The 11,632-nt window shown below is 60.8% G+C and overlaps 1 protein-coding gene across 1 annotated transcript in view; it reads right to left on the bottom strand.

Moving 5' to 3' along the window:
* Window positions 1-708: 708 nt before the first annotated feature.
* Window positions 709-11,632, bottom strand: part of CHD8 (chromodomain helicase DNA binding protein 8) — a 30,201-nt gene continuing 19,277 nt past the window's right edge. Inside the window, 10 exon segments of the mRNA XM_055700426.1 lie at window positions 709-1,131; window positions 1,134-1,273; window positions 2,405-2,613; window positions 3,748-3,952; window positions 7,760-7,814; window positions 7,976-8,051; window positions 9,177-9,291; window positions 9,433-9,536; window positions 10,866-10,955; window positions 11,055-11,211. Coding sequence (XP_055556401.1) covers window positions 724-1,131; window positions 1,134-1,273; window positions 2,405-2,613; window positions 3,748-3,952; window positions 7,760-7,814; window positions 7,976-8,051; window positions 9,177-9,291; window positions 9,433-9,536; window positions 10,866-10,955; window positions 11,055-11,211 — 1,559 coding nt within the window. The 3' untranslated portion in view covers window positions 709-723.

The following is an 11,632-nucleotide window of genomic DNA, read 5'->3' as shown; positions in this document are numbered from 1 at the left end:
TCTCAGGTTTGTTGGGGTCCCACCACGATTTTCTGGGGTTCTCTCAGGTTTGTTGGGGTCCCACCATGACTTTTTGGGGTCCCACCACGATTTTCTGGGGTTCTCTCAGGTTTGTTGGGGTCCCACCATGACTTTTTGGGGTCCCACCACGATTTTTTGGGGTTCTCTCAGGTTTGTTGGGGTCCCACCATGACTTTTTGGGGTCCCACCATGATTTTCTGGGGTTCTCCAAGGTTTGTTGGGGTCCCACCACGATTTTTTGGGGTTCTCCAAGGTTTGTTAGGGTCCCACCATGACTTTTTGGGGTCCCACCCTGCTTTTCTGGGGTTCTCCAAGGTTTGTTGGGGTCCCACCATGATTTTCTGGGGTTCTCCAAGGTTTGTTAGGGTCCCACCATGACTTTTTGGGGTCCCACCATGATTTTCTGGGGTTCTCCAAGGTTTGTTGGGGTCCCACCACGATTTTTTGGGGTTCTCCAAGGTTTGTTAGGGTCCCACCATGACTTTTTGGGGTCCCACCCTGCTTTTCTGGGGTTCTCCAAGGTTTGTTGGGGTCCCACCACGATTTTTTGGGGTTCTCCAAGGTTTGTTGGGGTCCCACCACGATTTTTTGGGGTTCTCTCAGGTTTGTTGGGGTCCCACCATGACTTTTTGGGGTCCCACCCCGCTTTTCTGGGGTTCTCCAAGGTTTTTTGTGGTCCCACCACGACTTTTTGGGGTTCTCTCAGGTTCGTTGGGGTCCCACCACGACTTTTTGGGGTCCCACCACGACTTTCTGGGGTCGTTCCTCACCCCTGTCCTCGTCGCTGTCCTCCTCGCAGGACGACGACTCGGAGGCGGATGCCGACAGCTTCTCCAGCTCCGAGTCCTCGTCCTCGGTGGGTGGCGCCAGTGGCGGGGCTGGATGTCCCACCACGCTCTGGGGCGGCGGCGGCGGCGGGAGTGGCGGGGGGGTCCCCCCCACCTCCGCCTGAGCGCGGAGATAGCGCCACCGCGCCGCCGCGAAGGAGAAGTCGGGGTCCCCCAAGATGGCGGTTTCAGGGTGCGCCAAGCCGTGCCGGGCGGCTCCTCGGAGAAGTTCTCCGTCGTGGTGGCCCCGTTCCCACCACGGGGGGAGGTCGGGGCCGGGGGGGGGCACAGCGCCAGGCGCGCGGGGAGGAGGGGGTGGCGGAGGACCTGCTCGCGGAGGAGGCGGAGGAGGGACAAGCGGCGAAGGCCGCGAGAAGCTCGAACGGCGGAGACGGGCGAGACGGGGATGGAAGGGTCGGGAGGTTCTGGAGAAGAAGAAAAGGCGGTGGGGGGAGGGGAAGAGCGACGTTGGGTTGGGCAACGTCAACCTCGGGGTGGTCAACATCTCCGCTGGAGCGGTCAACGTTGACCTCGGGTGGGTCAACACCACCGTTGGGGTGGCCAAGGTCACCCTAGTGTTGGCCAACACCCTTGGGGTGGCCAATGCCACCACCGGAGCGGTCAACGTGAGTTGGCCAACACCGTTGGGGTGGTCAACACCTCCACTGGAGCGGTCAACGTTGACCTTGGGGTGGTCAACATCATCGTTGGGTTGGCCAAGGTCATCCTTGAGGTGGTCAATGCCAACCTTGGCTGATGGTGACCCCACAGATCCTACCAGGCCCATGGAGATGTCCCCAAGGCCTTGGAGAGCTCCGTATTCCCATGGAGATGTCCTCAACCCCACGGGGAGCTCCAGATCTCCACGGGGAGGTCCTCAACTCCACCAGGGAGCTCCGGATCTCCATGGGGAGGTCTCCAACTCCACCAGGGAGCTCCAGATCTCCATGGGGAGGTCTCCAACCTCATCAGGAGGTCCTCAACTCCACCAGGGAGCTCCGGATCTCCATGGGGAGGTCCTCAACTCCACCAGGGAGCTCCAGATCTCCATGGGGAGGTCTCCAACCCCCCCAGGAGGTCCTCAACTCCACCAGGGAGCTCCGGATCTCCATGGGGAGGTCTCCAACTCCACCAGGGAGCTCCAGATCTCCATGGGGAGGTCTCCAACCTCATCAGGAGGTCCTCAACTCCACCAGGGAGCTCCGGATCTCCATGGGGAGGTCCTCAACTCCACCAGGGAGCTCCGGATCTCCATGGGGAGGTCTCCAACCCCCCCAGGAGGTCCTCAACTCCACCAGGGAGCTCCGGATCTCCATGGGGAGGTCTCCAACTCCACCAGGGAGCTCCAGATCTCCATGGGGAGGTCTCCAACCCCCCCAGGAGGTCCTCAACTCCACCAGGGAGCTCCAGATCTCCATGGGGAGGTCTCCAACCCCCCCAGGAGGTCCTCAACTCCACCAGGGAGCTCCGGATCTCCATGGGGAGGTCTCCAACCCCCCCAGGAGGTCCTCCCCTCCCCCGGGAAGCCCCCCTGCCGCGCGTCCCCTGCCCCGTACCATCTCCGGGAGCGGGCGGCAGGCGGCAAACCTGCCGGCACATGGCGACGAAACCGTGGAAGAACTTGGTGAGGTTCTCGTCCGTCTTCTTCTCCAGGCGGGCCAAGGCGCGGAAGCGCCCCCAGCGGAAGCGCCCGCCCTCGGGGTCAAACTCCACCCCGAAGCTGGAGGCCACGCGGTAGAAGTCGGCCTGTTCCCGGCGCGTCCACCTGCCCCCCCCCCCAAAAAAAAAAAGGGGTCTTGGAGGGTGGTGGAACCCCAAAACTCCAGGGCTGGAGGTCCTGCACCCCAGGAACCCCATGGATGACATCCCTCAACCCCAAAACTCCAGGAGTGGAGGTCCTGCACCCCAAGAACCTCATGGATGACGTCCCTCAACCCCAAAACTCGAGGCGTGGAGGTCCTGCACCCCAGGAACCTCATGGATGACGTCCCTCAACCCCAAAACTCCAGGAGCGGAGGTCCTATGCCCCCAAAAATTCCAAGGGTGGAGGTCCTGCACCCCAAGAACCTCATGGATGACGTCCCTCAACCCCAAAACTCCAGGGCTGGAGGTCCTGCACCCCAAGAACCTCATGGATGATGTCCCTCAAGCCCAAAACTCCAGGGCTGGAGGTCCTGCACCCCAGGAACCCCATGGATGACGTCCCTCAACCCAAAACTCCAGGAGCGGAGGTCCTATGCCCCCAAAAATTCCAAGGGTGGAGGTCCTGCACCCCAAGAACCTCATGGATGACGTCCCTCAACCCCAAAACTCCAGGGCTGGAGGTCCTGCACCCCAAGAACCTCATGGATGATGTCCCTCAAGCCCAAAGCTCCAGGGCTGGAGGTCCTGCACCCCAAGAACCTCATGGATGACGTCCCTCAACCCCAAAACTCGAGGCGTGGAGGTCCTGCACCCCAGGAACCCCATGGATGACGTCCCTCAACCCCAAAACTCCAGGAGCAGAGGTCCTATGCCCCAAAAATTCCAAGGGTGGAGGTCCTGCACCCCAAGAACCTCATGGATGACGTCCCTCAACCCCAAAGCTCCAGGGCTGGAGGTCCTGCACCCCAAGAACCTCATGGATGACGTCCCTCAACCCCAAAACTCCAGGGCTGGAGGTCCTGCACCCCAAGAACCTCATGGATGATGTCCCTCAAGCCCAAAGCTCCAGGACTGGAGGTCCTGCACCTCAGGAACCTCATGGATGATGTCCCTCAAGCCCAAAAGTCCAGGGCTGGAGGTCCTGCACCCCAGGAACCCCATGGATGACGTCTCCTGACCCCAGAACTCCAGGGCTGGAGGTCCTGCACCCCAACCCTTGGGTAGGTGCCCCCACCCCCCCCCACCCGCCCCGTACCGCTGCTGCTTCTCCCTGCGCGCCATCTCCCGCAGCCTGCAGGCCGCCTCGGAGCGTCGCCGCCGTCGCTCGCCCCGCTCGGGCGCGTCGCCGCGGAGCCGCTGGCGCTGGCAGGAGCGCTGGCACGCCGTGATCAGCCGCCGCAGCCGCGCCGTCAGCACCGAGCCCGCCGGCCAGAACGGCTGGCCCGCCTGCGGGGGCTGGCCTGGGGGGGGAGGGGCGAGGGTCAGGGGGGGCCACCAGCCCCCCGGGGTCCCGGGGAGCTCCTGGGGGCCCATGGAGCTCCTGGGGGCCCACGATCTCTTCAGGGTTCCATAACACCTCCCGGGGTCCTACAGATCTCCCCGGGTTCCTACGGATCTCCTCGGGTTCCTACGGATCTCCTGGGTTCCTAGGGAGCTCCCCAAGGTCCTATGGAGCTCCCCAGGGCCCACGATCTCCTCAGGGTTCCATAACACCTCCCGGGGTCCTACAGATCTCCCCGGGTTCCTACGGATCTCCCCGGGTTCCTACAGATCTCCACGGGTTCCTACGGATCTCCTGGGTTCCTAGGGAGCTCCCCAAGGTCCTACGGAGCTCCCCAGGGCCCACGATCTCCTCAGGGTTCCATAACACCTCCTGGGGTCCTACAGATCTCCCCGGGTTCCTACGGATCTCCTCGGGTTCCTACGGATCTCCACGGGTTCCTACGGATCTCCTGGGTTCCTAGGGAGCTCCCCAAGGTCCTACGGAGCTCCCCAGGGCCCACAATCTCCTCAGGGTTCCATAACACCTCCCGGGGTCCTACAGATCTCCCCGGGTTCCTACGGATCTCCTCGGGTTCCTACGGATCTCCCCGGGTTCCTACGGATCTCCACGGGTTCCTAGGGAGCTCCCCAAGGTCCTATGGAGCTCCCCAGGGCCCACGATCTCCTCAGGGTTCCATAACACCTCCTGGGGTCCTACAGATCTCCCCGGGTTCCTACGGATCTCCCCACGTTCCTACGGATCTCCACGGGTTCCTACGGATCTCCACGGGTTCCTAGGGAGCTCCCCAGGGCCCACGATCTCCTCAGGGTTCCATAACACCTCCTGGGGTCCTACAGATCTCCCCGGGTTCCTACGGATCTCCCCGGGTTCCTACGGATCTCCTGGGTTCCTAGGGAGCTCCCCAAGGTCCTATGGAGCTCCCCAGGGCCCACGATCTCCTCAGGGTTCCATAACACCTCCTGGGGTCCTACAGATCTCCCCGGGTTCCTACGGATCTCCTCGGGTTCCTACGGATCTCCCCGGGTTCCTACGGATCTCCCCGGGTTCCTAGGGAGCTCCCCAAGGTCCTATGGAGCTCCCCAGGGCCCACGATCTCCTCAGGGTTCCATAACACCTCCTGGGGTCCTACAGATCTCCCCGGGTTCCTACGGATCTCCTCGGGTTCCTACGGATCTCCACGGGTTCCTACGGATCTCCACGGGTTCCTAGGGAGCTCCCCAGGGCCCACGATCTCCTCAGGGTTCCATAACACCTCCTGGGGTCCTACAGATCTCCCCGGGTTCCTACGGATCTCCCCGGGTTCCTACGGATCTCCCCGGGTTCCTACGGATCTCCCCGGGTTCCTACGGATCTCCTGGGTTCCTAGGGAGCTCCCCAAGGTCCTATGGAGCTCCCCAGGGCCCACGATCTCCTCAGGGTTCCATAACACCTCCTGGGGTCCTACAGATCTCCCCGGGTTCCTACGGATCTCCTCGGGTTCCTACGGATCTCCACGGGTTCCTACGGATCTCCTGGGTTCCTAGGGAGCTCCCCAGGGCCCACGATCTCCTCAGGGTTCCATAACACCTCCTGGGGTCCTACAGATCTCCCCGGGTTCCTACGGATCTCCCCGGGTTCCTACGGATCTCCACAGGTTCCTACGGATCTCCACAGGTTCCTACGGAGCTCCCCAGGGCCCACGATCTCCTCAGGGTTCCATAACACCTCCTGGGGTCCTACGGATCTCCCCAGGTTCCTACGGATCTCCCCAGGTTCCTACGGATCTCCTCGGGTTCCTACGGATCTCCCCAAGGTCCTACGGAGCTCCCCAAGGCCCACGATCTCCTCAGGGTTCCATAACACCTCCTGGGGTCCTACGGATCTCCTCGGGTTCCTACGGATCTCCTGGGTTCCTAAGGAGCTCCCCAGGATCCTATGGAGCTCCTGGGGGCCCACGATCTCCTCAGGGTTCCGTAACACCTCCTGGGGTCCTACGGATCTCCCCAGGGTCCTACGGATCTCCCCGGGTTCCTAGGGAGCTCCCCAGGGCCCACGATCTCCTCAGGGTTCCATAACACCTCCTGGGGTCCTATGGATCTCCCCAGGTTCCTACGGATCTCCCCAGGGTCCTATGGAACTCCTGGGGTCCCATGATCTCCTCAGGGTTCCATAACACCTCCTGGGGTCCTATGGATCCTCCTCGGGTTCCTATGGAGCTCCTGGGGCTCCTACGGATCTCCTCGGGGTCCCATAAAACCTCCTGGGGCCCTACAGATCTCCCGGGTTCCTATGGATCTCCTCAGGGTCCCATGAGCCCCCTGGGGTCCTATGGATCTCCTGAGGTTCCTACAGATCTCCTGAGGTTCCTACGGATCTCCTCAGCGTCCCATAAAACCTCCCGGGACCCTATGGGTCTCCTCAGGTTCCTAAGGATCTCCTGGGGTTCCCATGGATCTCCTGAGGTTCCCATGGATCTCCTGAGGGTCCCATGAGCCCCCTGGGGTCCTATGATCTCCTGAGGTTCCCATGAGCCCCCTGGGGTCCTATGGATCTCCTGAGGTTCCTATGGATCTCCTCGGGGCTCCCATAAAACCTCCTGGGGCCCTACGGATCTCCTCAGGTTCCTAAGGATCTCCTCAGGTTCCTAAGGATCTCCTCAGGTTCCCATGAGCCCCCTGGGGTCCTATGGATCTCCTGAAATTCCTACGGATCTCCTGAGCTTCCCATGAGACCCCCCCGGGGTCCCCATGGATCTCCTCAGGTTCCTACAGATCTCCTGAGGTTCCTACGGATCTCCTCAGGTTCCTATGGATCTCCTGAGGTTCCTACGGATCTCCTCAGGTTCCTACGGATCTCCTCAGGTTCCCATGAGCCCCCTGGGGTCCTATGGATCTCCTGAGATTCCTACGGATCTCCTGAGCTTCCCATGAGACCCCCCCGGGGTCCCCATGGATCTCCTGAGGTTCCTACGGATCTCCTGAGGTTCCTACGGATCTCCTGAGGTTCCTACGGATCTCCTGAGGTTCCCATGAGCCCCCTGGGGTCCTATGGATCTCCTGAGATTCCTACGGATCTCCTGAGCTTCCCATGAGACCCCCCCGGGGTCCCCATGGATCTCCTGAGGTTCCTACGGATCTCCTCAGGTTCCTAAGGATCTCCTCAGGTTCCTAAGGATCTCCTCAGGTTCCTAAGGATCTCCTGGGGTTCCCATGAGCCCCCTGGGGTCCTATGGATCTCCTGAAATTCCTACGGATCTCCTGAGCTTCCCATGAGACCCCCCCGGGGTCCCCATGGATCTCCTGAGGTTCCTACGGATCTCCTGAGGTTCCTACGGATCTCCTCAGGTTCCTACGGATCTCCTCAGGTTCCTACGGATCTCCTCAGGTTCCCATGAGCCCCCTGGGGTCCTATGGATCTCCTGAGATTCCTACGGATCTCCTGAGCTTCCCATGAGACCCCCCCGGGGTCCCCATGGATCTCCTGAGGTTCCTACAGATCTCCTGAGGTTCCTACAGATCTCCTCAGGTTCCTACAGATCTCCTCAGGTTCCTACAGATCTCCTCAGGTTCCTACAGATCTCCTCAGGTTCCTACAGATCTCCTCAGGTTCCTACGGATCTCCTGAGGTCCCACAGGGCTGCAGGGCAGAGCCACCCTACAGGGCTGGGGGTGGGGGTGGGTCTCTATAGGGGCAGCCCTATAGGACCAGGGGGACCCTATAGGACCAGGGGGACCCTATAGGACCAGGGGGACCCTATAGGACCAGGGGGACCCTATAGACTTACCTTCATCCCCGTCCACCACCGAGATCTCCTCGTCCAGCAGCATCAGGGGGTCCGCCTGGTGGGGGAGGGGGGGCAGCAGGGTCACCTCCATCCCCCATCCCCCCCTCATGGGGGTGCATATAGAGGGGGGGACACGTATAGATTTGAAGGGGGGGTGGGGGGGGGTGGGGGAGGGGTACAGGTGGTGTGTCCCCCACCCCACCCCCAACTTCTCACCTCGTCGTCCACCTCCTTGGCCACCCCCGGGAGGGGTTTGTACTCGGGGTCCTCGCAGTCCTTGTCGAAATCCACGCTGGGGGAGGGGCACGGAGGGGGGAACACCCCCCCCCACACACAAAATAAGGACCCATCCCCCCCCCCCCCCCCCAAACCCACAGGAACCTCCCCCTCCCCCCCCAAAACCCACGTCCCCACCACCACCACCAAACCACGGGGCGCCTCAGCAGGTCAGGATGGTCAACTCAGCCCGGCCACGCGCCGGTCAGTATTAGCATGGCGTGGTCATCAGCGGCACCTCAGAAATTTTGGGGGGGTGGGGGGTGGGGTGGGGGTGGGGGACACCACAAAGCGGGGCTGGGGCACCCCAAAACACCACAAAAAGGGTCTGGAGAACCTCAAAGGTGGGCTGGAGGACCCAAAAAACACCCCAAAGAGGGGCTGGAGAACCTCAAGACACCTCAAAGGAGGTCTGGAGAACCACAAAGGTGGTTTGGAGCTCCCCAAGACTCCCCAAAGAAGTTCTGGAGAACCTCACAGGTGGTCTGGAGCACCCCAAGACACCCCAAAGAAGGTCTGGAGCACCTCAAAAGATGGTCTGGAGCACCTGAAGACCCCCCAGAGAAGGTCTGGAGAACCTCAAAGGTGGTCTAGAGCACCCCAAGACTACACAAAAAAGGTCTGGAGAACCTCCAAGAAGGTCTGGAGCTCCCCAAGACACCACAAAGAAGGTCTGGAGAACCTCACAGGTGGTCTGGAGCACCCCAAGACTCCCCAGAGAAGGTCTGGAGAACCCCAAAGGTGGTCTAGAGCACCCCAAACCTCCACAAAGAAGATCTGGAGAACCTCCAAGGTGGTCTGGAGCACCCCAAGACTCCCCAGAGAAGATCTGGAGAACCTCCAAGGTGGTCCGGAGCACCCCAAACCTCCCCAAAGAAGATCTGGAGAACCTCAAGACCCCCCAGAGAAGATCTGGAGAACCTCCAAGGTGGTCTGGAGCACCCCAAACCTCCCCAAAGAAGATCTGGAGAACCTCCAAGGTGGTCTGGAGCACCCCAAACCTCCCCAAAGAAGATCTGGAGAACCTCCAAGGTGGTCTGGAGCACCCCAAACCTCCCCAGAGAAGATCTGGAGAACCTCAAGACCCCCCAGAGAAGATCTGGAGAACCTCCAAGGTGTGCGGGGACCCCCGGGGACTCACCCCTCCCCGACGTCCAAGCGCTGCTCGGCAGCGATAGCCTTCTCGTCGGGGCGGCCGGCCTTCTCCAGGAAGCAGAGCGCGGGGTCGGCGCGCATGGTGTTGTACTTCTCGTAGCCTGTCCCCACCCCACCCCACCCCCCCAAAAAAAAAAAAAAAAAAGGGGGGGGGGACACACACGCACCGTCACGACCCCAATTCTGCTGGATTTCACCCCAAAAAGTGTCTCCGCCCCGCCCCGCCCCCACCGGCAACGTACCATGTTTGAAGACCCCGATGAGGAGGGATTTGTCAGCTTCGGCGTCCCACCACGCCGTCGGCACCTCCAGCTGCTCCACCAGCGGGAACCAGATGTCGATCTCGCTGGAAGGGGGGGACAGAAATGGGGGAGGGGGTCAGGGGAACCCCCAAAGTGGGGCCTGAGCACCCCTGGAGACACCAGAGAAGGTCCGGAGAACCTCCAAGGTGGGCTGGAGCACCCCAAGACTCCACAAGGAAGTTCTGGAGAACCTCCAAGAAGGTCTGGAGCACCCCAAGACTCCCCAGAGAAGGTCTGGAGAACCTCCAAGAAGGTCTGGAGCACCCCAAGACTCCCCACAGAAGGTCTGGAGAACCTCAAAGGTGGTCTGGAGCACCCCAAGATTCCTCAAGGAAGTTCTGGAGAACCTCCAAGATGGTCTGGAGCACCCCAAGACTCCCCAGAGAAGGTCTGGAGAACCTCCAAGGTGGTCTGGAGCACCCCAAGACTCCCCACAGAAGGTCTGGAGAACCTCAAAGGTGGTCTGGAGCACCCCAAGACTCCCCAGAGAAGGTCTGGAGAACCTCAAAGGTGGTCTGGAGATCCCCAAGACACCCCAGAGAAGGTCTGGAGAACCTCCACGATGGTCTGGAGAACCCCAAGACTCCCCAGAGAAGGTCTGGAGAACCTCCACGATGGTCTGGAGCACCCCAAGACTCCCCAGAGAAGGTCTGGAGAACCTCCAAGAAGGTCTGGAGCACCCCAAGACACCCCAGAGAAGGTCTGGAGAACCTCCAAGAAGGTCTGGAGCACCCCAAGACTCCCCAGAGAAGGTCTGGAGAACCTCCAAGGTGGGCTGGAGCACCCCAAGACACCCCAGAGAAGGTCTGGAGAACCTCCACGATGGTCTGGAGCACCCCAAGACTCCCCAGAGAAGGTCTGGAGAACCTCAAAGAAGGTCTGGAGCACCCCAAGACTCCTCAAGGAAGTTCTGGAGAACCTCTAAGAAGGTCTGGAGCACCCCAAGACTCCCCAGAGAAGGTCTGGAGAACCTCCAAGAAGGTCTGGAGCACCCCAAGACTCCCCAGAGAAGGTCTGGAGAACCTCAAAGGTGGTCTGGAGCACCCCAAGACTCCCCAGAGAAGGTCTGGAGAACCTCCACGATGGTCTGCAGAACCCCAAGACTCCCCAGAGAAGGTCTGGAGAACCTCAAAGAAGGTCTGGAGCACCCCAAGACTCCCCAGAGAAGGTCTGGAGAACCTCCAAGAAGGTCTGGAGAACCTCCAAGAAGGTCTGGAGAACCTCCAAGAAGGTCTGGAGAACCTCCAAGAAGGTCTGGAGAACCTCCAAGGCTCCACAAGGAAGTCCTGGAGAACCTCCAAGAAGGTCTGGAGCACCCCAAGACTCCCCAGAGAAGACCCGGAGAACCTCCACGCAAGGTCCTACGGCCTCACCTGGCCACCGCTCCCGCCAGCACCTTCTCCGCCTGGTCCCCGATGACCTCCTGCCGCAGGTAGTAGAGCATCCGCACCCTCAGCAGAACCCTGGGAGAAGATGGGTGGGACAAAGGGAGGTCAACCCAACCCGGAGGCACCTCCGGGAGGTCAAGGAGAAGAAGACCACCGAGGAGGACCTCCACCCACTTGTTGCACTGGTGCTTGAGGTGCTTCTTGTAGCTCTCGTCTTGGAAGAGGGTGTCGGGGTTGTACTTGCGGATCCACTCGGCCTTGTGGACATCAAAGGTGCTTTGGGACTTGACCTTCTTGCCCTTGCGACCACGAGGAACCGGGATGGAAAGTCCTGGAGAAGAAGGACGGAGCAAAAGGTGAAGAACGTCGCGGTTGACTCCAGCGAACATCTGCTGCTGGTTGCCACCACCGCACAACTGGAGATAGACTCGGTCCAGCATCTCTGAGAACTTCCCTGTGGTTGCCACCACAGCAGACCTGGACCAAAACTGGATCCATCATCTCCACCAAGAACCTCCCTGTGGTTGCCACCACAGCAGACCTGGACCTAAACTGGGTCCATCATCTCCACCAAGAACCTCCCTGTGGTTGCCACCACAGCAGAGCTGGGACCAAGAACCTCCCTGTGGTTGCCACCACAGCAGACCTGGACCAAAACTGGATCCATCATCTCCACCAAGAACCTCCCAGTGGTTGCCACCACAGCACACCTGGACCTAAACTGGGTCCATCATCTCCACCAAGAACTTCCC

The sequence above is a fragment of the Falco cherrug genome, unplaced genomic scaffold, assembly GCF_023634085.1.
Source record: "Falco cherrug isolate bFalChe1 unplaced genomic scaffold, bFalChe1.pri scaffold_221, whole genome shotgun sequence".
Classification (NCBI taxonomy): Eukaryota; Metazoa; Chordata; class Aves; order Falconiformes; family Falconidae; genus Falco; species Falco cherrug.
The sequence above is the reverse complement of the archived record's forward strand: the minus strand, read 5'-3'. Positions and strand labels throughout refer to the sequence as shown.